The 27,654-nt window shown below is 31.8% G+C and overlaps 2 protein-coding genes across 2 annotated transcripts; one reads left to right on the top strand and one right to left on the bottom strand.

The window, feature by feature from the left end:
• Positions 1-1,411: 1,411 nt before the first annotated feature.
• LOC139526079 (uncharacterized) lies at positions 1,412-8,935 on the bottom strand. Its single transcript, XM_071321235.1, has 8 exons — positions 8,915-8,935; positions 6,700-7,005; positions 5,949-6,233; positions 5,032-5,307; positions 4,237-4,632; positions 3,814-3,924; positions 3,277-3,319; positions 1,412-1,828 (listed from the first exon to the last, which is right to left on the bottom strand). The coding sequence occupies exons 2-8, from the start codon at positions 6,938-6,940 to the stop codon at positions 1,528-1,530; spliced, it is 1,653 nt and encodes a 550-aa protein (XP_071177336.1). The 5' UTR covers positions 6,941-7,005; positions 8,915-8,935; the 3' UTR covers positions 1,412-1,527.
• Positions 8,936-11,471: 2,536 nt separating this feature from the next.
• LOC139529057 (uncharacterized) lies at positions 11,472-26,711 on the top strand. The gene is made up of 10 exons (XM_071325301.1): positions 11,472-11,707; positions 14,477-14,613; positions 15,161-15,475; positions 16,434-16,549; positions 17,942-18,122; positions 18,658-18,795; positions 19,607-19,714; positions 20,914-21,033; positions 21,449-21,523; positions 24,408-26,711. Exons 2-10 carry the CDS (start codon positions 14,535-14,537, stop codon positions 24,437-24,439), a joined length of 1,164 nt encoding a protein of 387 aa, XP_071181402.1. The 5' UTR covers positions 11,472-11,707; positions 14,477-14,534; the 3' UTR covers positions 24,440-26,711.
• Positions 26,712-27,654: the final 943 nt, after the last annotated feature.

The raw sequence follows: 27,654 nt of genomic DNA, 5'->3' as shown, positions 1-27,654 counted from the left end.
TATGCTGGCTTAGATATCATACATGTTCTGAATTAATGGAAGCATCTAAGGGCTATTAATCCAAAAATAATAGTTATACTTAAAGGTGATTTGTTCATAAAAAACGCAGTGATTACTGTTACGAACGTTTTATTATACATTGAAAGTATTGTTTGTCCTTAAATAATGATCCCGGCAAATTTGACAGTTGCCGATTTTGCGTTACGAAAATTTCGGAAACTTATGGCTTTAAGTAACATACATTTTGATCTTCAGTCACAGGACTTCAAATATCTCAATCCTTTATAGGTTGATTTAAAATACATGTATAAACATGCACGTAAGTTTGACGTTCTATATTTTTACCTTTGCTCTTCCCTTATATGTATACATGAATAAGCCATGGAACTTTTTTTTGTACTGATTTAATGTAAAAGTATATTGAGCATATTTTTTTGGAATCAGTACCAAGTGAACTACCACTTAAAACCTGAAGATACATTTTTCAGACCGGAAGTAACAATGTATCTCCCTTATTTCAAAAAAAATATTGCATAGGAACCAAACTTTTTTGAATCAATGTACAATACGCTATCTTTTGACGCTTGATATGATATTTTAAAATCAATTTTAAAAGTTCTATATCAAAATAGATTTTTTTAAGGTGGAAACCTGAACAATTGGTTTATTTCAATTTATTGTTTTATTTCTTTAACAGTTCACAAACAGCTATGCCGTTGAAATATCACCTGATGTATATTAACGCGGAATCAAATTGTGCATGTTGTGAATCACTAAATGTCATTGTGGTACATGTACGATAGTCACAATATCGTCAATGTCCCATAACTACCGAAAAAAATTATAAAAAAATAATTAATATGTTTAACTACACATGATAGGAAACAAACCACCTGTTCAAGTATGAAATTTCCAGTAGAATGGTTTCCGACGTGTTGTGATGTACATTTTGTACCAGATGACCTCATAAATATATTAATTCTTCCTCTTTACTTTTTTATTTCAACATAACGGTATAATATGGTCAACAACTTATGGTGAAAAACAATATAACCAAAATATCATCACAGAAAAGTGGCATTCAGAAGGATCTATTTTCGAGATACCGATCAAAAATAATAGTAAAAGTATCATCACTACAAAATTCAAATGTAAGATCACACCGTATGTCATTGTCATAAAACAGCAAAAAAAGACAACGTCCAATAACTGTTGTAAGAATAGTTGAGTCAAAATAGCGGTTCAATCTGGTCAACAAAATATCATGAAAAAAACAGTTACTATATTTCAGATCTTTCAATAGAACGGTCTCATAGGATTATGTGATGCATGTTTTCGTTTTACATGACTACAAATCCTGTAAAAATTACATTAATCCCGTACAAGATAACGAACAAAACTGATGAAATAACACGGCAAAGAGAATGAGACTACAAATAAGTTAAACAAATATGGAAATTTATTCAAAACGAGATTAGATGTGTTTCAGACGGAAGGACATTACAATATCTGTGCACAGTTCGACTATTATTTTATAACGTTGATGTCAACTAGGGATTGTTCCAACGTTGTATCAACAGGTATCTCATACACTGTTGTTGATTGGTAATGGTGAGTATCAGGCTGTAAATTCTCCAGTTCAACGTACACATTAGGAATACTGTTATACATTTCTATTTGACTATTTCTGTCCGAACCATCTGTTGATGCGTCCACTGAGGAAATAGAGTTGATTTCATAATTTCGCCATGAAACTGAATTATACGATCTATCATCAATTTCTTCGTACTGTGACTCATTCTGTATTTCGAGTGGAGGATGGTTTTCCCTTCAAAATATCAATGTTATATTAAATTGAAATGATTTTTCGTGTTTAAGCACAATGGATTAAAAAAAAGTATAAATGGTGACAACCTATACCAATAATGTATGTTTTTGAAATTACTGAAACCGAGATTACTTAAATATATAAATCCAATTAACTTAACATAAAATTATAGAAAATAAAAGTATAATTTGACTCTTTAATAGAACTATAAATTGAACATTTATCTGTTAAATCTAAAATATTTTTTTAGCTTTGAATTGAAAACAAAATTATAACAAACAGGAAATTCTATTATGAAAAATGCATACAAATAATACAGTAAATGCATTTATTTCTAAAGTTTTGACAATAGTTTTTGTATGTTTGTCTTCTACTGAAGTGAATGTTATAAAGATTATAACTTGTCATTTTTCATATGTGTCCCTGCAACGGCCCTCGTTCATTAGATCATCTCTCTAGAGTTTCTGAGTTATTGGGCTGATTTCATGATTTAAATCTGATAAAGGGTCTTTTATGAAAATTCCGTGTTATAATCTATTTGTATATAATGTTACTATTGATGATATCAAAATCCTTAATATCAATTAAAATTGCTTCTGAAACGTTCTTTTTTGTTATCATATTAGAACCCTTTTATTTTTTTTAGTATCATGTTCTGTCTACTTATGCCTTCGAATTCATGTCTGAATTTGATTTTGCAAACATTTTGTTTTTATAATATTTTTACAATAATAGCCTTGTAAACCCTTTCAGTTATGAACAGAACACAAATTGTAATTTGATTTGGAACTGCAAACATCTAACCAAACAACAACAGCGAATAAGTAAGAAGACACTCACAGGGGTGAACTGATGAAATTGATAATCAATTCCGTGGTAAAAAATTAAACCAAAACAAAATAAGTGTATTATTATAATGAGGCAGGTATTTGAAGGTACTTAGATATGTTAACTTGTCACATTATAATGTAATTGAACACTTTTTTGTAAGTATCGTGTAGTTATTTCAGATAAAAACAAATATTTATTGTTTTTGAAGTAGCTGACGTCAGAGTTGAGTTCTTGGTTTCCAATCTTAAGCATTCACTTATCTGTAAATGTTGATGCCCCGTGTATGCATTACATACCGACTGTACGTTGAAAGGTTATTCCAATAAATGAGAAGTCCGTAGAAGGTCAGTTGCACATCAAAAATATCACTGGAACTTGTCAAAAGATATGTTATGTAGTCCGTTGCATGCATGGTACATATTACGTTTTTAATGCATGTGGACGGCAACGGACTCTACATCTGGCTTGTAGACAAGCCGCTGCTTCCGATTTGTTTTACGATCAGAACTTTAAGTAGAATGTATTGTTTGTCAGTCCTTGCCTTGTACAATTGACAATACATTTAAACTGACTGACGATATATCGGTAGAAACCTACATATTATTGCTTTATCTCACCTTGTATCTACACGTTCAGTATTTACACTCATACCCAGTTTTCCTGTAAGAGAAACATTTGTATTTTATAAATGAGCCATACAAATATTTGATCATTCTTTCCTTGGGATAGAAAACAGATATTTTATTTAGGTTAATAAAAGCACCTTATATTTTCTTTCTTATTTACTTTTGGTCTTTTTCTCTTTTTTTATTCTATAGCGTTGTCAGTTTTTCTTTTGACTTATGAGTTTGAATATTTCTTTATACATACATGTTATCCAATACAATCCATTATCCCTACTATAAAAATAGAACACAGACTGAGAAAGTTCTACCGTAAATATATCATTTAACCAATACGAAATATAGATGGTGGAATGTATGGCAGCTAACGTTCAGAGGCAAAGGCAAAAAATACACGCATATAAGGACAATAACATGTTGATATGACAAATATAAACCAGCATTTGTATCCAACTGGCACGCTGAGTTATTCGCTAATAACTTGCTTGTGAATGAGTAAAACCCGATCTAGTGATACTGATGACAACTCACCTTTTCTCCTGAGGAAAATTATGATCATTGCTACAGTCAGAGCTATAATTAGTGTTGTTGCGCTAGTGATTGATATGTAGATATATAAGTCTTTTACAGCTATAAAATGTCCTTAAAATAATTGAAAAAATACAGATAATAAATTCTGAAAAGTTTCCTCCTTTGACTCAACAAAATACATGCATGAAAAATGTAGTTTCAGAATTATGAATAGAACGTTTTAAATCTCATAATATTCAAAGTCAAAATTCTACTTATTTGTCGATTTTGGTTAACAACTGAAATCAAACTAGACGAAATATATATATATGTGTGTTTTAGTGTTCTAATATAAAACTTAGTTAGCTCTGGCATCTTATACTCTGTATACAAAAAGACATGCATTCAATATCATACTTTAAACATAAGAAAATGTGTGTTTACCTTCTGGTTGTCTGTACATTGAGACTGTTGATACTATTGTTGCGGTAAAATCCATATCGGTTGATCCTATCAAGTTATTCGTTGCTGACCAAACGTTCTCAAATGATCCCTCTACACTATCATATGTGTTCTTAATGTGACAATTTATTTTTAAGTGCCTTCCATTTGAATTTGTCAACAAAAAATCACTTCGATAGCCTGAAGTTGAAATATTCTTCTCATAACATATTAAAGTTACGTTTGCAATTTTGATAGTTGATGAATGGTTTTTCTGGACATGTGTATCATTGATATACCACTTCACTTCAATTGGAAGGGAGCTTGTGAAAAAGGAAACAGACAATATCCATGTTTGTCCTTCTATAGTCATGTCCTTTGTAGATATAACCGGTCTACCTAAACAAGAAAACATAATGAGATAAGCATATCACATAAATACAGGAAATACGTAAATATACACATTAAAAGAGTGCGAATACGGGGGAATGTATAAAAAAAGACTGCCCTTTTGATATCTAGGAGTCCTTAGGCGGATATTTTTACAAAACACATTTAACCAATGTATGTTATCGACCATTGTAGTGTATTGTTATTTTGTATATAAATTAATGATTTTATGGAACCATTTTCAATGTACGTATTTTTAAATGCTCTGTAACTTTATACTTGTTTGGCTTTCTGACTATTTTGATCTGAGCGTCACTGATGAGTGTTATATAGACGAAACGCGCGTCTGGTGTATTAAATTATAAGCTGGTACCTCTGATAACTATTATACATAAAAATCACGTTTACCATATACAACCACAACTGATGTCGCTGTAACTTCCGTCTGATTGTATGTCCAGGAACAAACATATTCCCCTGCATCCTGGTAATCACAATATCTGATGTTCCAGACTGAAACCATCGAAAGATCAGGTCCAGAATGAGAACGTATGAACACATTGTTATGGTAATGTCTCCAGCTATTTTGCCATAAGTTCGTGTCAGTGTTATTGATGCTGCAAGTCAGACTTATATCATTGGACGTATTACATGGTACCATTGAGGCAACAATAACTTCAGGTTCTGAAAGAAACATTTTTCTTTTTAACGTAATAATGTCTTTATTTCATATTTGCTGTAACAATTTACTAAGTTTACAGCTTGTAACTTAGTATCCCTCATGTTAGTTTATCTAATAGTTAAGGAAAGCACTATTTGGTACGATATAACTTATTCATAATATTAGTAGCTATAGTATAATTGTATTCACAATTATATAAAATAAATATTATGAATTCACATACAGATCTTTGTTAAAAAATTCTTGTCTTTTTCCGGAATTTTTTCCGTTATCGATTTTATCAAATGATCCGTGTTCTATTGAAAGAAATTGAGCTTAGTTTTGGTTCGGCAAGCATGTGCATTGAAGAAAGGACAATTTGAAAATATGAGAATTAATAGGTAATACATTGTTATTTTTATCAAATTCTCAGGAAATTCTTTAGGATACAAATTCACAATTGTCTGAAGTATTTCCGTTGCGTATGAATCTTGTAAAATGAATCTAGATTATATTTCAGTATACAATTGAAGACACAAATAAAAAAAACACAGACTCTTTCCAAGAAGAATTGTTTTCGATATTTACACAAACTGATATTGTTTGTTTTGTTCTTTTTTGTTCTTTCTTGGAAAAAGAAAAACAACAACTTCTTGATAATTACCATACACATTTAGGATGATGATGATTTCTAAACTTCCCTCACTATTTCTAATAAGAGCTTTATACTCATCCATGTGACTTTTCAATGTTGGAAATATGGTAGAAGTTACTGTAAATTGTCCACTAGCATATTCATTTGTCCAGATACCAAGTTTGCCCCCTGATAATGACATCCATGAAATAGTTGGAGGTGGATACGAATCACCTTGTAGCGATATATTAGTTATTTTTCCAACTTCTGACAGAAATCTGAATCGACGCTGGTTATCAAAGAATGATGGTTTTCCTGAAAAGGAAAGCAAGAGGTATCTTTATATTATGAACGAAATGTTCGTGAAACATTTCTATACTTTCATGAATAATTTAGATTTTAAGTTTGAATCGTTAGTCTGAAAATTGTACTGATGCCACCAGGTTGACTGTCATGGAATGACTCTGAGTATATTTTGTCGTACTTTTACATTGAAATGTTAATTTCCATCTAAAAATTTCAGTTCAATAAGTAATTCAAATATGTTTGCTTTATGTTATGATACTTGTGCCAAGTAACTTTCACAGAAGGAATATAAGTAATTGTAATTTTGGATACGGAATCAAAGATAACTATTTTGAACGAATAAACATCGAAACGCAATGACGATAATTAAGATAGTAGAGAAAAAAAATGTAATAATAAGGCAAAATATAATAATATTTGGTTTTTCTAAGATCGACGTAGGTATAATTTAACTAAGACATGATAGTATGCTTACGTAAAATTGTGAGATTAAAATCAGCAGTCACCGACTGTCCTTTTACTACAGAGGCACATCGATACAATCCATCATCCATTCTACTAAGGTTATAGATTTGCAAGTTGTATTTGCCAATGGAAGCATTTCCAATTATTCTTATTCGGTGTTGTCTTGGTAAATCTGAGTTTATTTGCAAATTTCTCGTATAACTGACAAGATTTTCTGGACCAAACCATAGTACTGAATGGGTTGTGGACATATATGGACATACAAGAGTAATATATTTTCCATTGTATCCTGTCAATGTGCTTAACGGAATTGAACCTAAAATTGCAAGAAAAATTTCATTTAAATTTATCAACAGCAGTCTTATTTACAACGTTATCTAGAGGTAGCATTCGTTTTACAAATACTTTCTCAACAGTTGCTTTTTGTATCATTGGAAATCAATATGCTAACTTTTATTTGCATCTCTTGTGATAAAATACGTACGTTTCGTGTTTGTGGCTTTTTTGTTGTGTTTTGTTAGACTTTTCGTGTTCTTTTTTTTATTTCACCTATATATTGGTTTGAGTATATACTTTAAAATTGAGAATGGAAATGGGGAATGTGTCAAAGAGACAACAACCCGACCAAATAAAGAAACAACAGCAAGAGGTCACCAAGAGGTCTTCAATGTAGCGAGAAATTCCCGCACCCGGAGGCGTCCTTCAGCTGGCCCCTAAACAAATATATACTAGTTCAGTGATAATGAACGCCATACTAATTTCTTACGAACATCTACAAACATGTATACAGTTTAACCGTTACTGATTTTTGAAAGGCGTATATGTAACATAGGTTGTATCTGTGAATGTTTATCCTAATAGCCATCAGTTAATGCCAAACGTTATATTAACTATCAGTGTATCAAGATTTAAGTATTTAAGCATAAGTACGAACCTCTGCGAAGGTAGAACAAAAATGTGCTTCCGCAAATTTGCATATTGAACATCGTTGTGCTTTCAATGCCTTGATTAAAAAAGTAACATGATTTTAACGTTTCAATTCAAAAAGGGGGCATTGTCGATGGTGAGAATAGGATAGGTAAAACAAAATTGGATGATTGTCATACCAGATCTGCTTCCAAAGCATAGATGACCATAGCTCAATATCTCACCTGGTAAATTATAAAGGATTAAAAATATCCTGACAAGGTTCATCGTGAATATTCCCTGAAAATAAACAATTTTATAATGCATAGCCTTGAAATGTGTTTTAAACTCGTACAACAGAAATTTTATCGCTTTAAAAGGTAATGGATTCTTGCAGCGATTTAAACGCAAGAATCAATCGAATCAATATCTTGTACTGAACATAATTATTCGACAACAAAGTTTTGGGAAACGAACATATAGTCCGATGACTAATAGTTATTATGTGACACCGGCTGCAATTAGTTGAGGGTTCTAAATGGAAAGGGGGCTACACACAGTATGGCAATCAGTCAAATTTACATAGTATTACCAACATGAATAAAACTATCATACGGAAAGGATAACAGCAAGATTAGATATTCAATGTTCTGGGTTATTTTTACCAAGATCTTATGATAAAGTCTTTGGCAATTCCGGGCCTGTTAAAGCTTGCTATGCGATATGTGTTTTGCTCGTTGTTGAATGCCGTAATGTGACCTGTTGTTGCTTATCTTATATTCTAAGTCAATTAGTCTCCGATGGAGAGTTATTAAAGACGATTAAACTACATCGTCTTGTTTTTATATCATGAGCGATAACATTCAACAACTCTATAATTACTCCTTTTTCGATCTCAATCAAATGTGCACTATGACTGTACCGTGATGGCAATCCGTGATCTTCCTTCGAAAATTTTTAACAGGAAAATTTATAAACGAGTGTAGCTTTAATTATAGTCATGTTTTATCATGACTATACATAATAGATATCTGAAGATGTGGTAAAAGCGCCAATGAGACAATTCTCTATCCAAGTCACAATTTATAAAGGAAAACCATTATAGGTCAAGGTACGGTCTTCAACACGGAGCCTAGGCTAACATCGAGCAGCACGTTTTAAAGGTCCCAAACATCACGTTAGATAAAAACACAAGAAAAGAACAGGAGGAGAAAAAAACCCAGAGAAAAGTTAAAAACATTTATTCTAAGGTTGTTACATGCATTATTTTGTTATTAATAAGTTTCAACATATGAAAAACAAATTAAAAAGTAAAATACCTTTATGATCTATTCTTCTTTCCGTATAATAGTAAATATTACGGAAATATTATATTGATACATACAAATTATATTTAGATGGTTTTGAATTGGCGGATGTTGTAAAGACTAAATACCACTTAGGCATGTCGCCTTAGTGACACAAATATTTATTGAACCTAAATCACTGTGAAAAACAAGATACTTAACAAATCATGCTACGATCAATGAAGATAGATTTTTAAAATAATTAAAACAAAATTGATCTAAGTATTACAGTAATTGTATATAATACAAATAAGAAATTTTCAGAACAGATTACTTCTTTGAGCTGGTAGCGACATTAATCTTTTTAATATTTTTTGTTATTTCATTCAATTCAAATGTTTTCACAAGGTTTAATCTTCCCAGCTTTATAAATTTTCCCTCTTACATGTTTAACAGAAAGTTCGAAAACACAAAGTTTAATATTGATCAAATTCGAAATGTTTTCGAATCGGTATACTCACTAACTCACCGTGAGCATTAAAAATCTAACATTCTGGCACGTTGTGCTAAATACGATTAATGTGATCTTTCGCAGGGGTATGAAGGCGGAAATCAAATAGCCAAAAAAAAAAAAAAAGCTCAAACACATCAAACATAGGGGAAAAAACAATTGTAATATTCCTGACTTAGTACATGCATTTTGTTGATTAGAAAATGGTGCATATAACCTGGTTTTATAGCTAGTTAAACTTTTCACTACTGTGAAAGTCGCATCAAATTACAACTTATACGTCAAATAAACAAAAATTGGCAAAACTTCGTTTGAATTGTTTAACATTTTCATTTCGGAGCCTTTTAATAACTGACTATGCGGTATATGCTTTGCTCACTGTTGAAGGCCGTACAGTTTACCTATAGTTGTTAAATTTTGTCATTTGGTCATACTTGAGAGTTGTCTTACTGGCATTCATACCACATCTTTTTTTTTATATCATCATTGAAACCAAAATGTGCATTTCGTCTACAAAAGACTCATCAGTGACGCTCGAATAAAAAAAAGTCCAAAAGGAGAAACAGAGGACGTAGTTGAAAGCATTGATGGCAAAAAAATCAAAAACATTTTGCCAAATATGGCTTGAGTAATTTATTCCTAAGATAAAAAGGCCTTATTTTTTTCATCAATTCAAAGTTATGTTAACAGTTAAGACCATATCAATTAATGTTCATGTCAACATTTAAATGCGGACTGTTGGGCTGGTGATACCCTCGGAGAATAAAAATTCCGTCAGCAGTGGCATCGACCCAGTGGTTATAAATCTCATCATTATTACCAGATAATCTAATATTGTGATGCACTAATAATTTGAATGCTGCATGACACATAGTGACCCATATAGAGGTACAAATACTTGCTGTATCGATGAAAATAAAACAAATGTTTACGTCCGAAACGCTTTTCCTGGTGTAACTTCAAAGGTTAAGCTCACACACTAACATATGATAACGTTAGAACCTTTATGTGATTGATGTATCACAGTTCATAAAGGAAGGACATGACAAAGCATTTGAAACAAGATACTATAAGTTAAATGGTTTGCTACTGACCCCCTACGGATCCATAGAGGCCATATCCCCTACTGATTTTACTCACCCTCTGTGGATTCGTAGGGGGTCAGTAGTGAATCGTATAACGAATTTATCGCACGCAGGACATTATCCTACTGCGTTTTGTAGAAATAAACAATGAAACACAACAGCAGGAATAGACGACATCACCATTAATAGTAGACGTGACGTCATGAACCCCTATGTTCAATACGGATTTTTATGGGTCACAACGTGACGGCGCTAAACCATTCACAACGTGTTATTTCAGCAGCGGTATGATCTAAGATTTTGGGCGTATCATCAGCAACTGGACCGAAACAAATTGAGAGAAACAGTTATAGCAGACATATACAATACTGTTGAAATTGTTATAATAAAAATGTAGCACCAAACACATACCAGAACCCTTTTTAAATGATTGACAATTACTCAAGAAGAACTGAAATATAAATGATATGAACCACAGGTTGACAAAAAGAATAAAAAATAACATAAAAAAGACACAATATACCGATATACATGTATTAGTATATTAAGTAGTTACTGAACGCTAGTTCAAATCAACACACAACGAAAAGTTAAAGCATTATCTTACAGACAAGTTAGGTTACTTGAATGATCAAAATATAATTCAAATGTTGATAATTATAATAAAAATAATAATAAATCTTCATTTAAAGAGACAATTACTAATCTTCCCTGAGGCCCTGAAGAGTTGAAGAGCTGATTAAAACCAAAAGACCTAAGCATGCTAAGGTATAGCAAAATACTGACATATTATTGATATAAACTTATCTTTATGCACGCATTTAGATGATTTAAAGTCACTAACGAAGACCATCGAAGTTCCTCAATTCGTAGAGGTACACCCTGTTGTTTGCAATTACTCAAACTGCCCCTTAATTTGACTCATTCAATATGTTCAACTGAATTTCATAGATTACCTCTTAACTATAACATATCGGTCATAACATATGCATTCACACATGTTACAAGTATACCAACATTAACAGTGCAACCTTATGCTTATGATGCGTGCAAAAATATATTATGTATATCAAACAAGACGGCAATCAGGTGATCTAAAGACAGTCACATGACACAGGTTATAAGACTTGTATATGTAGTTCGAGTGTAAAAATAGATTATAAAACGCAGAACAAATATCCACATTTATGTCAAATGTTAATCGTTTTAATTGGATTTTGATGCAAAATTGTAAGTACACTATGTAATGAATGCGTGCACTTAGACGATTGTTCAAATTCACTGAGCTAGTTAATTACTGTGGCTAAATGACCTGTAATTTTTCTGATTTAGTTTATCTATTATTTTTGTAAAAAAGGTTGATTGATCAGATATATTTACTCGTGAATAATCATTCAATGAACTTTTTGTTCCGGCATCACTAACAGAGACATGTGGGTCCGCTGAGGGAGGGGTGTGGGGGTGTTTGCTAAGTCAAACTATATGATAAAGTCAAAATAAAACAATGATTAAAGAAGACGCAGGTTTATAATTTCTTTTCAGATCAACATCAAACATATTAGTTTATTTCTTTCAATTATCTAGTACTTTTACACCCACTGACTTCGTCAGCTGATGTCTGCTTGTGTTTTTAGCTTGAGCATGCGCACACTATTTAATGCTCTTAATTAACTATTAAAACCAATGTGATCATCTTTTGATATATATATATATATTATTTTGATATATATATATAAGTACGTCTGAGTAAATTTACAGATCTAAAATTGTTAAAAAACGAAAGCAAATTTACAGATCTAACATTGTTGGGTTGATGTTTAGACGAGTTGTAAATGTATATATATATATATATATATATAAGCATCATATATAATTCAGCTTTTCAAATCCAAAGAATATTGATTGATGAAGGTTTATCCAATACTATTCTAGTAAAAATGTATATACTTTGGAAAAACATTTGTTTACGTTGACGGTAAACATCAGGTGATCTTATTATGATATGTTATTATGACAGTACTTCTAAAAATAAACTTCCTATATAATAGTCTAAAAATAGATTATGTACCTTCTTTGTCAGCGACCCAGTTAACGTCTTACTCCGGTTTTTTTTTTAAATAGGTGTCAAGGAATTTTCAAATGATCTGTATAATTTCATGATTTTGTTTAATTGAACTACTTTAATACAAATACGAATGAAAAATATGCATGAAAATACCATTAATGATCATTAGTTATATCCGCCGTTTTGATATACCATGTATAAGTAAACAATCATTTTTGATCTATATAAAATTATTTAAGTGTACACATGTTTATCTTTTAACTTTTAACTTGAACGGATTTTTATGCCCCACCTACAATAGTAGAGTGGCATTATGTTTTCTGGTCTGTGCGTCCGTTCGTCCGTCTGTTCGTTCGTCTGTCCGTCCGTTCGTTCGTCTGTCTGTCCCGCTTCAGGTTTAAGTTTTTGGTCGAGGTAGTTTTTGATGAAGTTGAAGTCCAATCAACTTGAAACTTAGTATGCATGTGCCCTATGATATGATCTTTCTAATTTAAATGCCAAATTAGAGTTTTTATCCCAATTTTACGGTTCACTGAACATAGAAAATGATAGTGCAAATTTCAGGTTAAAGTTTTTGGTCAAGGTAGTTTTTGATAAAGTAGAAGTCCAATCAACTTAGTATACATGTTCCCTTTGGTAAGATCATTCTAATTTTAATGCCAAATTAGAGAATTTATTCCAATTTCACGGTCCACTAAACATAGAAAATGATAGTGCGAGTGGGGCATCCGTGTACTGTGGACACATTCTTGTTCTAAGTAAATTGCTTATCATAAGGTTTGCGAAAAGTGAAAATCTAATTAAAAAGTAGCAATATATTACTACCGGTCAGAGCAAAACCTACTATCTTTAGTACAACCTCACAACGTCAGTAATATATCTTCATTTGCTAGAATGAAAACAAATTAACTGATATCGTCCATTTTGACAAATGAATAATAAAGTACTTCTAAGTACATTAATTGCGGGAAAATGGAGTCATCTATTATAGTAAGGTAAATATATATTGATCAGTATTAGAGTTGTATTTGGGTTCTTGATATATTGATAAAATTTGGCATGTGTCCAAAATTTGTAAAATTGAATATTGATTTTGATCATCAGGGAATTACCATTTAACTTTAAAAAAGTTGGAATTGTTTTTTCCGCAAATTAAAAAATAAATATATAGTTACGCGTATACATAGAATCATATTCAAAACAGTGTGGTCCTGGTCATTGATTGACGACCTAAATTATCCCATTGACTGTGACAGATAAGGTGAACGTTTGTCTGTAACGACCATTGCTCACTTCTTACTTATTATAGAATTTAAACTGTGGGGTCACCAAAGGTTCTTAACACCTTTAATAATAAAATAATTCGAAAAATTATTCAGGAATAACCTTTATGTTTTGATTTATATTATTGGATATAAATCAACACATCGTATTATTCCGGATTCGTTTTTCGAATTGCTTTATTTAGGTGTTGAGAACATTTGGTGACCCCACAGATTCAGTGTCTTTAAAAAGTACATAGTGAGCAGTGATTGTTACCGACAAACGTTCACCTAATCTGTCCCAGTCAATTGGATAATTTAGGTCGTCAATCAATGGCCAGGACCACACTGTTTTGAATATGATTCTATAGCTGATTATTTATTAAATGATAATTGGTGTTTAACCGCTAATGTTATCTGCGTTGGAAAATTGGAATTCAGATTGCAGTCGAACGCAATGTGACATGTGTGACGTGAAATGTTGGAACACACAACCCAAAGTGGATTGGCTAGTGATACAGTAGATAATCTCGCGGATACCGAGGCCCCTTAGCTGATTAACTCTGAAATCAATGTTTTTAATCTGTTCATTTTTAAGATACACGCGTATAACTGTAACTTTCTAATATCATTTAATTTTCATTTAATTGAAGAACTTTTTTTTAATTTCAGGCAGGCATATTATTCGGTTTAGATTGCATGACAGCCCTGAACTGCACGAAGTATAGAAATGAAAATGGTATATTTCAAATTGATTACTTTTACATACCTCACTATACTACTGGTGGGACGTTACAGTGAGAAAGAAAGTAAGTAAACTGTATTTTTGAATATTAAATCAGCCAACAGAGATTAGGATTGACTTCAGGGTAGTATTTTGCTCTTTAATCTGGTTTATTATTTCGTCAACTTTTCAAACTAAAGCAACAGTATTGTAGTATACCGCTTTTCGAAAGTCATAAACCGATTGAGAGGAAGCAAATCCGGGTAACAAACTAAAACCAAGGTAAACATATCAAAACTATAAAAGGAAAATAACTAAAGTCAAACAGCAGAAACACTCAAGTGCAACAAAAAACAAACGACAATACAATACACACAGAAATGAACTATAAGACCACTTCTGCCATTTTTCTAACTTGGTACAGGACATTTGAAGGGGAAATGGTGGGTTGAATCTGGTCTAGCGGCTAACCAAACTCCCGCTTTAATGGCAATGTTAAAATAGATAGAGCTTAAAAGGTTCCTTAGTTTGAATAGGTTCATAAACGTGACGTGGTTAAACTTAGTCTGGTGTTTTGCACTCAAATCCATCGCACCAGTAAACATGATTTGATAAATATTTTTTTTTTTAAGTTTTCTGTAGTGTTACGTCCAATCCAGCTGTGTTTGGAAGAGACGTCAGTATTTCATGCATTTACAACATTTCAAGTACATGTGTTGAAAATCTTACAAGAACTTGGACGAGAGGCCAACAGAAAGATTTTCTTTTCATGAACGGATTTCCAACAGATATAGCAGAAAGATATAAGGAAAATGTCATATCCTGTTCAGAATTTGAACTAAAAATAGCAAATTTTTCCGCTAGAGATTTAAACGACCAGTACCGTTGCTCTGTTGGTTTTAATGACTGTGAATTGTCCTTAACTTTAGATCCAGTTAATATGGAATGTAAGTAAAAGTAAAGTTTGTTAATATTTGGTTTAATTTTTCTGTTCGCAAATGCATAAGCTAGCTGCCCTTTGGTAAGTAATAATGTCGAAACATGATATATTTTACATTTAAAAGGGAGAGGCAAATTGTCCTTTAATTAAAAGAATAAAACCAATGTTCATACTATACATTAAAGTAAAATTCATCCAGAATTTGTAATAACTAATAACAGGAACTTATATATTCCCCCATTTTGTCTAAGAATGTTTGATTGTTTTGCTTTATTGAACAAGTACCAAACATTTTCCAAAATGCTACAAGACTGCAGCTTGACCAACGCTAAACATTAAGAGTAGTTACAGCTCTTCTATAAAAGCATACACAACAAAACTTTGATCGATTTGCTTGATATATTACCTTGGTTGTTTGCATACAATAGGTAGGCGGAGTTCCAAATTATACTGGAATTTGATTGGAAACAAAAACTGACATGAATTGAAGTAAATGTTTATTGTCCAATCAAATTGAAGGGTATAGTAAACAGAATACCTATCTGTTGTTTACCAACATCCAAACAAACATAGAAAGCAAGCTGATCAACGGTTTATTTTGCATACATATATAGAAGAGCTGTTGAGGATCAAGTTAATGACTTATTGATGTTAAATGTAAGGAACGAATAAGCAATACTGAAAAAGATTAAAAGTAGCTTAGTGTGAAAGGAATTTAGTCACACGAAAATTTCGCCGTACCACTTCACTACACACATACAATATTACTGGTGCATGCCTGTTTTAAAAGGTTTATAATTTCAGTGGCTCTTAAAACAAACCACGGCAAATCAACCAAAACCCGCATACTTGCATTATATGACAGTAGGCTTAAAAAATAAATCAGTAAACCAATATGATTATGTAAATATCGTACATTATAAAGTAGCTATGATTTACATACAAAATTATCTATATTTATATAGATCATCCCAATGGTAAAGAAATACGAACAGAATTTACCTTATCACATGACAATTTCTCTTTATTTGTGGATATGTCGCCTGTCTATCCCAAACCAGTATGTAGAGTCTTTTATGGAGTGAGTAACTATGATCAATTTAAACATTTATGTCTTTGTTTTATTTTTGTTTTCGTGTTTATTTCAACTGTATTTTTGTTACTTATCAACTGGGAAACATACAACATTTTTTTACATTTTGAAAAATCAATCAAACGGAACCGAATTTTGAAAAAGAAAGCTGGCAAAAATTCATCGACGGTTTTATGAAATGGCTTCTGTCTTTTCAAGGTACGTTTATTAATGAAATAATATAAATGATATTCATAAAGCATTATGGTGTCAGTTCAAGGCCAGAGAAAACTCGCAAACACATTAACCCCTCCACATACATGTACTGTTTGTTGATTTTGATTTTTTAACCCTGTATGCGTACATTGCCTATGTAAATTTTAAAATTGTTTGTATGCACATTGAACGACACATTTATGTGACGTATATAATTTGTCTGACGTCAGACACTCAAATCAATCCATGTGTTCGTAGATAATAGATGTTTTTGTGTCCTGTTATATTGTTCCTTTTAAAATTGTTATACTAGTATGATGACTGATGTACCCAGATTTTGACTATTTTATTAATTGTGACTGTTTATTTAACGCATCATGTAAATGTATCGAAATTTGATGAGACTGTTATTAAAGTGAGAGGGTTAGCGCTATAGAACCAGGTTTAATCCACCATTTTCTACATTTGAAAATGCCTGTACCAAGTCAGGAATATGACAGTTCTTGTCCATTCGTTTTGATGCGTTTTGTTTTTTGATTTTGCCATGTGATTATGGACTTTCCAAATTGATTTTCCTCTGAGTTCAGTATTTTTGTGATTTTACTTTTTGCAGAAGCTTAGCGCGACAGAAAACGCTAATAACCACGTTCTTTTATCGTTCGCGGATAGTGGTCTTGTTGGCTATTATACCGCCCCTTTTTATTGTTAAAAGTAACTCAATTGTGTATAAATTACATTTTGTGTACATGAATGCAAAATTGGTGACATATCTGTCTGTCTGTCTGTCTGTCTGTCTGTCTGTCTGTCCAACAAACTATTTTCACTATTTTTTTCTACGTGTTTGCGTATATTGATTAGATATTTAGTATATCGGTTTTTCATGACAAGTGACAGATAAAGTTTGAATTTTATTCCGGTCTGTTAATTTTGTGGAGAGTTACATGTATGGTCCTTTTTATTCTTAAATATTTCTCTTACATTGAATTTTATAAATTCATTGACAAAACACAGGGTCAATGAATTACAAATTTATTATTATTATACTTTGTTTCTTTTTTAAAGTTGATTAATTTTAATTTTTATTTCATATGTTTGAATTTGCATTGTACTTTTTATGTTTTTTTCTGAAACAGTAGAATATACGTAGAATTGTCATCTCATGTTTTGGTTATTACACTTTTTTAGGGAAAGCTTATGACTGACTTTATAACAGAAAATACAAGTCTAATTAAACCTTTTTATCGCACAAAACTGAATATGGCATATAAGACAAGGTTGAAAACCTGTCCAGTGGAGGCTTATGCAACCTGCTTAATCGGTCACACAGAAATTACTCTCTTTAGATCTGAGTCACACAACTGTTCAGGTAAGTTGCGAACTTCAAGATAAATTAGATATTTATTTTTGACACCAACTTTTAAGCTCGATATGAAATGCAAATTAATACTATTCAAAAATTATTTTTTTCCTTTTTCTAATATTTTTATATTTTTCTGACAACTTGATCCAAAAAAAGCAAATGCAATGTATATAAATGACCCCAAGGGTCAATGGGGAATAGAAGTGTGTCACTCTTGGTCTTCTTCCGATTGGCTGTAAAATTCTTGCCGGGGTGGGGTGTCAATTTGGCTGTGAGTGATGAACAAGTACGCAGTCAGCTTGAGCATAACATCCGATGACTCATATAGAGAGAGTGCTATAAGATCATTAGTTGGCCTGTAGTAAGGCATTTTTCTCCCTATTAACTATACACTCATGACCCGGTGGCAGTCTAAATTTCCCAATTGCTAGTTTGTTCTCGTCCTAAATATGCCTGAACCTCGTTGTCAAGAAAAGGTATAAATGGTTTAACATTATCCACCATAGTTGCAATTGCTTATGCCATTGTATTGCTGTTTAAGATACGGACGGTCAGTCACAGATCACATTGAACTGGACAGATGACTTCATAAAGACTGTGCTTTGTATATTAGCTGGAATATGTTTAGCCCTTGTCCCATGGAGTATGCTTCGTAACTGGAGTCTGATTATGGAGACTTGTAAGTAATTGAGCTATCGCACTACATATGTTGGGTAAACTATATTTTAAACAAACGGAAATACAAATGAATTTCACTTTATGAACGTTTTAAAATAATGTATTTATTTTTGATTAATTCAAATATGTTTTCGTTACGCCAGGGCCTAAAGGTGAATCATGAATGTTGCAAACTTGTATAGCTTTCTTCACATTTATAACTTTCAAAGTTTCAAATTGAAGTAACTGAATGAATTTTAAAAAAAATGCCCATATGTTAAATAAACTTTAAAAGTTCACTCAACAGAAGTCCCCCTTGAAATTTGTTATAAACAATGCAATAAAAGAAACAATTCCATAAAAGAGGGTAGAAAGACACCAGAGGGACAGTCAAAATCATAGATTGAAAATAAACTGACAACGCCATGGTTAAAAAGTAAAAAGACAAACAGACAAAAAAATGTACACAAGACACAACATAAAACACTAAAGACTAAGCAACACAAAACCTACCACAAACTGGGGGTGATCTCAGGTGTTCCGGAAGGGTAAGCAGATCCTGCTCCACACATCGTGTTACTTATGTTATTACAATTCTGGGAAATAGTCTTATTCGGTAGGTTACATAATAGTTGTCATGGTTGTTCTAGTTGTAAGAAATATTCTATATACTTTATACTGTTTGGAACGAAAACTGTCATTTTTTTCCAGAGAAAATTATTTTACAAAAATTTCTTCCTCTTGGAACTTATATAACGTAGGAACTTCTATTTGTTAACAATGGTACCTCTTTTGCGAAAAGGACTTGTTTTTTACAATTCTATATATTGCAGGTAAGGAGCTTGTCAATCGTTCCCCGTGGGATTGGAGGCGACCAGTTTTAGCCACACTAACTACGATTGGATCAATGTCATGTGATATATTAACGTTTACAGAAATAGGTTAGTTGTCATGAATTAATTGAATGTTTGTACGTCCGGAAACATCTTTTGATACTTTATTAAACCATGTTTTTATGATCATAACGACTTCGTACACACATTCATTTATATGGATTTTTATTTTCTTTTAAATAAATGATTGTTTGTTGCTTCGTGTCCAGTGGCAAATATTTTATGCATGTTTAGAATGACTTAAATTGATGAAAAAAGTTTGTTTCTGAAACAGATTTGTTGGTTTGTGGAACATGGATATATAATTATATGCCTGAATCGATTCAGTATATTTTCATATTCAAGTTTTAAACAGAGTAGCTTTCTGTCAAGTGGTTGTCGCACTACAGTAACGTTACTTCAACCTTAACTCGTAGTTCACTAAACAACACAATTGGGATAGTACCAACGGGGAACAAAGGATGTAAGAACATACACATTATCTCCCCTCACATGTATATAACCTTCAAGTATCATTTATTGCCAAAAAAATAAATACACACACACTTTAATTGCTGTTCTTCATCTCAAAGTCACAGTAAGGCCTTCAACACGGAAGAAGTCACTGCAAGTTTATCACGGCTCCTAGCACCAGCTTGAGTGGAAATCTTTGCAAAATTTTTTTGGATAGACTTTTAAAGATGTAACATCACCTAATCGGGCCTGGTCAGAAAAGAACACACTTGAAAGTAGTACACATTTAAAAAACAAAATAGTTCCTACGCATAAATATTAATCTAAAACTATGTAGGATCAGAGTCTAGATATTAATTAATCTAGATGTTAATTAAATTAAAATAATTTCATCGTTTTCACTTCTACAAGTCGATATTGATACAATTGTCAAATATGTCAGACATATAAATTGAGTATGCAAACAATGGGAATACTTGCAACTTTATGGAAAAATGAAACTTCGGAAGTGGTAACACAACCAATCACTTTTCGGCACATCGAGACATGTATTGATTATGTAAAGATAAACTAAGAAGGCGTAGCAGATAACAGACAAAAAGATATGCACTCAATTTCTCCTCTTGTTTTCTGCGCATTTTGTTAATGTTTCTAAATGGGACATTTCTTGTCATTTATTTTTCTTTTTATGTACTATTTCCTTAACTTTTTATTCTTCAAAGGTATTGTGAGATATAAACAACACACAGGTCATTTAAAACATCTACATAAATAATTCATTTTTTTTTATTCAGACAAGGACAATCACAAACCAATTATATGCTTTGTGCTTGCCTTGGTATTGACATTCGCATCGTTGGTTCTCATCAGCAATACAACAACAATAAGTATACGTAAAGGATTTATCATTTCTTGTAAGTATGTCTGCATTATTAAGATTTTATTGCTAAAATTATATATTGAATGCTAATATGACGTTCTTCAAAAGCATTGAGAACACCCCGGTGGTAAAATATAGGTAAAGTGTATGTATCAGTATACACTGATCTGGCTTTGTCAATTACACTTCAGCGTCGTACGTTTTTTATGAATGAATAGACAAATGTCGATCGGTGTAAATGATGTTATCGATGGACCAACCCTAACTATGGCGTAAGAACATAAAAATTTGTACTGGAAATTCACGTAAATGTGAAAATGAACTGTTCAAAACATTTTTTCTCCGCAAAACTAACCATAGAATATAAAATAAAAATGATTTTAAATATTTAATAAGTTTTATGTTAAAAGCCTCGATTTTCACCTATATTTCATTCGTTTCTATTTTAGGCCACAGGTTAGTAAAAAGATTGAAGAATTGTGTCTTCTGTTTGAAGAGTTCACAAGATACTACAACAAACAACGGTAATATATATATTTATCTTACCTCTTATACATTTCTAGGAATATGATTGGTTAAAAGCGTCCGCGTGGAGACCGTGAATATTCCATATTAGGTTAGTAGGGAGGCGAGCTTATTTCAATACATGGTTAGTGGAGTTACGACTTTGGCACTATTTGATTATTTTAATGTATTAAAAATACTGTTTTATATTTAGTTCTTTTGTGCAGACCAATGATAGTAGGTTCTGAAAATTGAACACTTGAACACTTTAGTATAAAATGAGAAGGTGTGATAAGATTGCAAATGAGACAACTCTATGCTAATTTCATCTAATAAAGATAGTCGGTAAGATAAATTCGTTACATAGTGTGCTAGTGACCAAAAACGACATATACGGGGTCAGTAAATTCCATATGGGGTGCGATCCTTGCTCTCATCGCATATGGAATTTACTGACCCCGTATATATCGAATTAGGTCACTACACACTATGTAACTAATACGATATGTTGATTTGAAATTAAACGGTTATGTGTAATACCGGTATACAGGTGTCCCTTTTAAACTATGCATTGAAGGCACTCTGTAAAGACCTCTTACACAACCAATATTCTCGCTTGCAAGTTAAAACATAATTATATTAAAGCCTTATAATTCAGAAGGTAGAAAACATGGATGCATAATACCTTGCATGCATTTCACGAATGTTTCGTCTGTCATATGTCCGTTGTTTTTACATCATTTTCATGGTTCAACGAATGCTTGATCAGGATTTGTATGTTCCATTTATGGGCATTATGTTATCTGGTCTGTGGGTCCGTCTGTTCGTCCGTTCAACCGTCCGTACGTCTATCCTTCTTCAGGTTAAAGTTTTTAGTCGATGTCGTTTTTGATGAAGTTGAAGTCCAATCAACTTGAAACTTAGAACACATGTTCCTTATAATATGATATTTCTGATTTAAAGCCAAATAAGAGATTTTACCCCATTTTCACGTTCCATTGAACATAGTAAATGATAATGCGGATGAGGCATCCGTGTACTTAGGACACATTTTTGATTTGTCATGTGACATACCACTTATTATAATTTGGTTTATTTGAGGGATCCTTGCAATGCCCACATGTCAGTCTCAGAGAGATCATGGATCAGTGATCAACTATTCTGTTAGTGGCCAAGTCAATAATTCATATACTGTTAGCAGCATTTCAAACTTATTTACGGCATGGAATGATTTTAAGATGCACATGTCTGACTGACAGGTTCCATCTGATCGTGACTTTATTTTCATAGTGCGTTGGTCAATGCTAAGTTTTATGGTGTTTGTCTCATTCAGGTATATTAAATGTATAAGAAGTATGAATTGTCTGCCACGCAGGTTTCTCTTTATTCTACCTCATGTTCATGGTTAATATGCCAATGTTAAGTTTTCATGACTTTACCCCCGCTTTTAAACAGTGGGGGTATACTGTTTTACCTTTGTCTGTACAACCGTCTATCCGTCAGTCAGTCCATCTTATGAGTATTTTTCGTTGGATCTTTCTCAGGAACTACGCAATAGGGATTTCTGAAGGTTTTTTCCGGTTTTATATAAGTCAGCTATACCGTGTGATGCGTTTTCAGATTCATCACGTAAACTTCATGTTTACCGAACACGTACACCATTTTACACATGCATGACATCCATAAAGTTCAAATTGTTGGTTACATTCATATCAGGATATATTAGTACGTTTTCAGATTCCTGTTCACCGCACACTTACATTTGGTCGGAGGTATTATCAGTGAGCAGTAGCTCGAAGATTCATTTGTTATATCTGTTCCACAGATACTATAAACAATAAACCAACTATATGTGGTGTGTGTGGAACGAATACATGATGCACATGTGGTCTCGAATGGTTCTTTTGACATTCACCACATTGTAATGGCTTATTCGTCATATTCAGTTTTCGTAATTATGTCAACTTCTCAGATGTATTAAGCATAAGGCTTACTCTATTTGGTGTTATTGTTTGTCTAATAAGATTTATCTAGATCATCTAGACTTGATATCATTTCCATGTATAATTTTTAATGTTTTTAGTTTATGTAATACTTGTAATAAATCTTCAAATTATATAATAGAATCAAAATGAGTTCCATTATGATAAACAAAACAAAAAGCAGTTAAGACATTTCAGCTTGTGCACTCCTGTTTCTATGAATTTCACACTTTAATATGACCATGTGCACATTAGTAGACATTTATTTTAGTCCCCTCACGACAAAGTTTAGGTTTGCACTCCGTCCCTCTGACTGTCTGTCTGTTCTACAATATTTTTCTATATTCTTGAAGATATTTATTTGATATTTGGTGTATTGTTCAGTTTATCATGACAAGTTACAGACCAAGTTCGAGTTCTGTTCTGGTCTGATTATTCACTAAGATAATCAGTTATCTGCACTTTTTTTGTCATTCTGGAAGATATTGATTTAATAATTGGTATATAGTTTTATCATGACAAGTTACTGTTTAAGTATACTAAGAATTTTGTTCTGGTCTGATGCTTTTGAGCAGAGTGATGGTCCTTTTTCTTACAAAACAAACTTAAATTATAAAACTCTTTTTTTGTCAAGTTTGAAGATATTGCCTTGATATTTGTTATATAGTTTACACCATGATATTAAGTTATAAATCATGTTAGAATTTTGTTCCAATACAATGATTTTTTAAGTGGTAGAGGACTATGTATTGCCATGCAATACTCGCATAATATTTGTTATTTCGTATGATTTGGTATACTAGTATTTCAAAATATGTTGTTTTCTAGTTAAATATTTTGTTAAAGGGCAGCAGACTAAAACATCAAAATCAATTTACAAACGAACTGCAAAGATTACATTATGTTGCTTTTTTCTCTTCAGGCTACAGTGCTGCTGCAACGAATGTACATTGAATCATGTTTGAGCCGTTTTCAAGTTTATGATGGATTGTACTGATAAGCTGATGTTCATAGTTTGACCACTAAAATTTGTATGCGATACTTATTTTTGAAAGGAGTTAATAATCATTGATTATTTGTAATCAGAGAGTTTGTATAGTGTATTTGTATTGTTTATGCTGAGCTCCCGATATTGACACACGTTTTATAATGGGCGTTCATTATCACTGAACTAGTATATATTTGTTAATGGGCCAGCTGAAGGACGACTCCGGGTGCGGGAATTTCTCGATACATTGAAGACCTGTTGGTGACCTTCTGTTGTTGTCTTTTCTATGGTCGGGTTGTTGTCTCTTTGACACATTCCCCATTTCCATTCTCAATTTTATTGTGATAAGCCATACCAGACGTTGACGATAAAAGAAAGCAGGAATCGTTAGCACTTATATAAAAATATCTTTGTTTAATGGAATTTACTTTAAGGTGTTTTCTTATTATTTAGATAACATTTAAAAATTGGTGCTTCCGAATCACTTTTCTGGTAAACTGTTTATCAGAAAATTTCAAAACAAAAATTGAAATGAAAAGGATGTCTCAACAAAAGAAATTATTAAGAATATATGACCAACATTGGCAGAGGGAGCTGGACCCTTTTCTTTGACGTATTATCTATAAACAGAAAATTTAATCAATGTGTGTTATACAACTTGTGTCATTTTCGAGGCTCTACTGTAGCTGGTGATACCGTCTTAAATTCTAAAATTACAAGATTACTAATTTATACTGACATACAATGTATAATAAAACGTGTTTTTTTTTAATAAAAGCACGCAGTCATTTATAAAAAAAACAACTTTTGTGTACCCAATATGTTGATTAAATTTTCAGCGACTTTAGCTACCTATCAAGAATATCTATATGCAAGTCAAGTTTCAAGTGATGTATTTACAATTAATATGACTTTATTAAAAGGCCTTGTCAAGGTTTTTTTGTTACATATGGTTTGTATCCGCGAATAATTAGTTATACAAATATTGTAAACAAAAATATTGCCAGGGAGGAATTATCATTACTTACAGTAGCATAATTATTCTATTCGCATCTCTAATCTTTGTTTTATGTCTACATTGTACTCCTTCATTTATTGTTTTATATATTTATTGGTCAGTTGTTGTTTAATTTTTACCTATTTGTTATTTCTGTATATTTAATTTTTTTTTTGTTATCTGTTTTATTTGAGTTTTGTTAGTCGGTTATTGCTGTTAAATATCTATTAGATATGTAAATGTGTGGCATTAAATCGTTATGTTATTCATTATTGTGTCTCAAAACTAAATACTGCCTCATTCACGTTGCTACATGAACATATATCTAAAAATATCGACAGATCTGATTTATTTTGAAGTTTTTGGAAATTTTAGGTCTTTCGCTTGTGTGTGTCTTGTAATTCGATACATATCATACAACAGTTTGTTAGAATATGATAGCAAATTACGTAGTTCTTTAATGCTATTTTTTTGTGCATATCAATCAAATTAGATCTTGAAATAATAGAACAGGAAAAGGATAGATGCTATTATCATGCACCATTATAAATTTGGAACAAATATTATTTTTTAACTTTGAGCAGGATAGTGTTTGTCAGCATGACAATTCTTAAGCAGATAGGCACTAAATGATAAAGTATGTACTGCATTTCCAGTCACTCTTGAGGTTATTTATTTTGTTTGAAGTTCAAATTTACTTTGTTATTCCAAACCAGGCTGCTGTATACTTGTTACTTGTTTAATAAGTTTCAAGTATTAAAAGTTAAATTGTTTTTTGTGTTTATGAATTCGTAAGATAGAACTTATTCAGGAGTTCTGAAAATATGTCGATCAAGTTTTCTCTTGAAAAAATATTCCTACATTGTATGTAACTGGTTGAGTTTTATACATTTGAAAGTCAAATATACTTATAAATTAGATCAGACAGGATGCATTTAACACTTGATCTGATACACTGGTGTTTATATTAGTCAAAGGTTTGCATTGTACATAGCAGGACATGTTTCATGGTTTTTTTAATGCATATGTTATGGTGTATTTTTAATTGTGCATAATATAATATATTTGAAATGATATCAATTGAAAACATCAATTAGATTGAGTTTGTGGTAAAAAAAAATTCTTTAAAAGATTGTTTATAAATTGGCCAGTTTAAATGTAATTATCACATTTATTATTCAAAATATTTGTGACTTTTTTCCTTCTTGTATATTGTTTTTAATAAATTGTTATACAATAAATACTTACATGTTCATATTTATATATAAGAAGATGTGGTATGAGTGCCAATGTGACAACTCTCAATGCAAGTCACAATTTGTATAAGTTAACCATTATACACCAAAGTACAGTTTTCAACACGGAGACATGGCTCACTCCGAACAGCAGCTATAAGGGACACCACAAATGACTAGTGTGAATCCATTCAAACAGGAAAACCAACGGTCTAATCTATACAAAAAACTGGAAACGAGAAACACTAATGAACCACATCTACTTACGACAACTAATAACAGGTTCCTGACTTAAGACAGGTACAAACAAATGCAGCGGGTTTAAACGTTTTAATAGGTACCAACATTCACCCTTATCTGAAACAATAATGTACCATATCAAAATAGAAAGACACACACTATAACATTTCAATAATGACCAATCAAAAGATATTAACACAAGTGAACATACACCGAACGAATACATTTGATCTATGACACAATATAAATGTAAATACAAAATCAATAAAATGAGGGGTTAGTTGTTAAACAGTTAAATCAAAACAGAACCTTGAACAAAATGCCGCCAAATAGAATAATGATAACAGGTAAATAAAAATAGTTTTGTTGTAAGGTATAACAGTATACATGGAGAACGGAAATATTGTTTACAAAATAAATAATTTTGTTGTTCATGTCTATATGAATTCACAAATCATTTACGCGAAAAATAAGAAAATGTATTGACAGGTAACAAACAAATTTCCAAAATTGATTCTTAAAATTTAATTAACCCAAATAAACAGTAAATTGATTATGTACCATATGTGGTATAATTTTGCATACAACTTCACTGTGTATCATCGCCACCGGAAATTGGGTACTAACGAAGCGGAGAGAAATAGAAAAAAAAAGTAAACAAGTTAAGAATTCATTCAATTTAGAGCATTTCCACTCATTGGATGAGGGT

Source organism: Mytilus edulis, chromosome 6 (assembly GCF_963676685.1).
Source record: "Mytilus edulis chromosome 6, xbMytEdul2.2, whole genome shotgun sequence".
Taxonomy (NCBI): Eukaryota; Metazoa; Mollusca; class Bivalvia; order Mytilida; family Mytilidae; genus Mytilus; species Mytilus edulis.
The sequence above is the reverse complement of the archived record's forward strand: the minus strand, read 5'-3'. Positions and strand labels throughout refer to the sequence as shown.

Bases quoted from the DNA above. Each gene is read 5' to 3' on its own strand.
- LOC139526079 (XM_071321235.1), bottom strand. From the start codon at position 6,940: ATGTCCACAACCCATTCAGTACTATGGTTTGGTCCAGAAAATCTTGTC. The intron at 4,633-5,031 runs GTAAACGTGATT...TTTCTTGTTTAG, and splicing joins ATCAGTTGTGGTTGTATATG to GTAGACCGGTTATATCTACA. The intron at 1,829-3,276 runs GTGAGATAAAGC...GATATTTTGAAG, and splicing joins ACTGAACGTGTAGATACAAG to GGAAAACCATCCTCCACTCG.
- LOC139529057 (XM_071325301.1), top strand. From the start codon at position 14,535: ATGAAAATGGTATATTTCAAATTGATTACTTTTACATACCTCACTATA. The intron at 18,123-18,657 runs GTAAGTTGCGAA...TTGCTGTTTAAG, and splicing joins TGAGTCACACAACTGTTCAG to ATACGGACGGTCAGTCACAG. The intron at 21,524-24,407 runs GTAATATATATA...TTTTCTCTTCAG, and splicing joins AGATACTACAACAAACAACG to GCTACAGTGCTGCTGCAACG.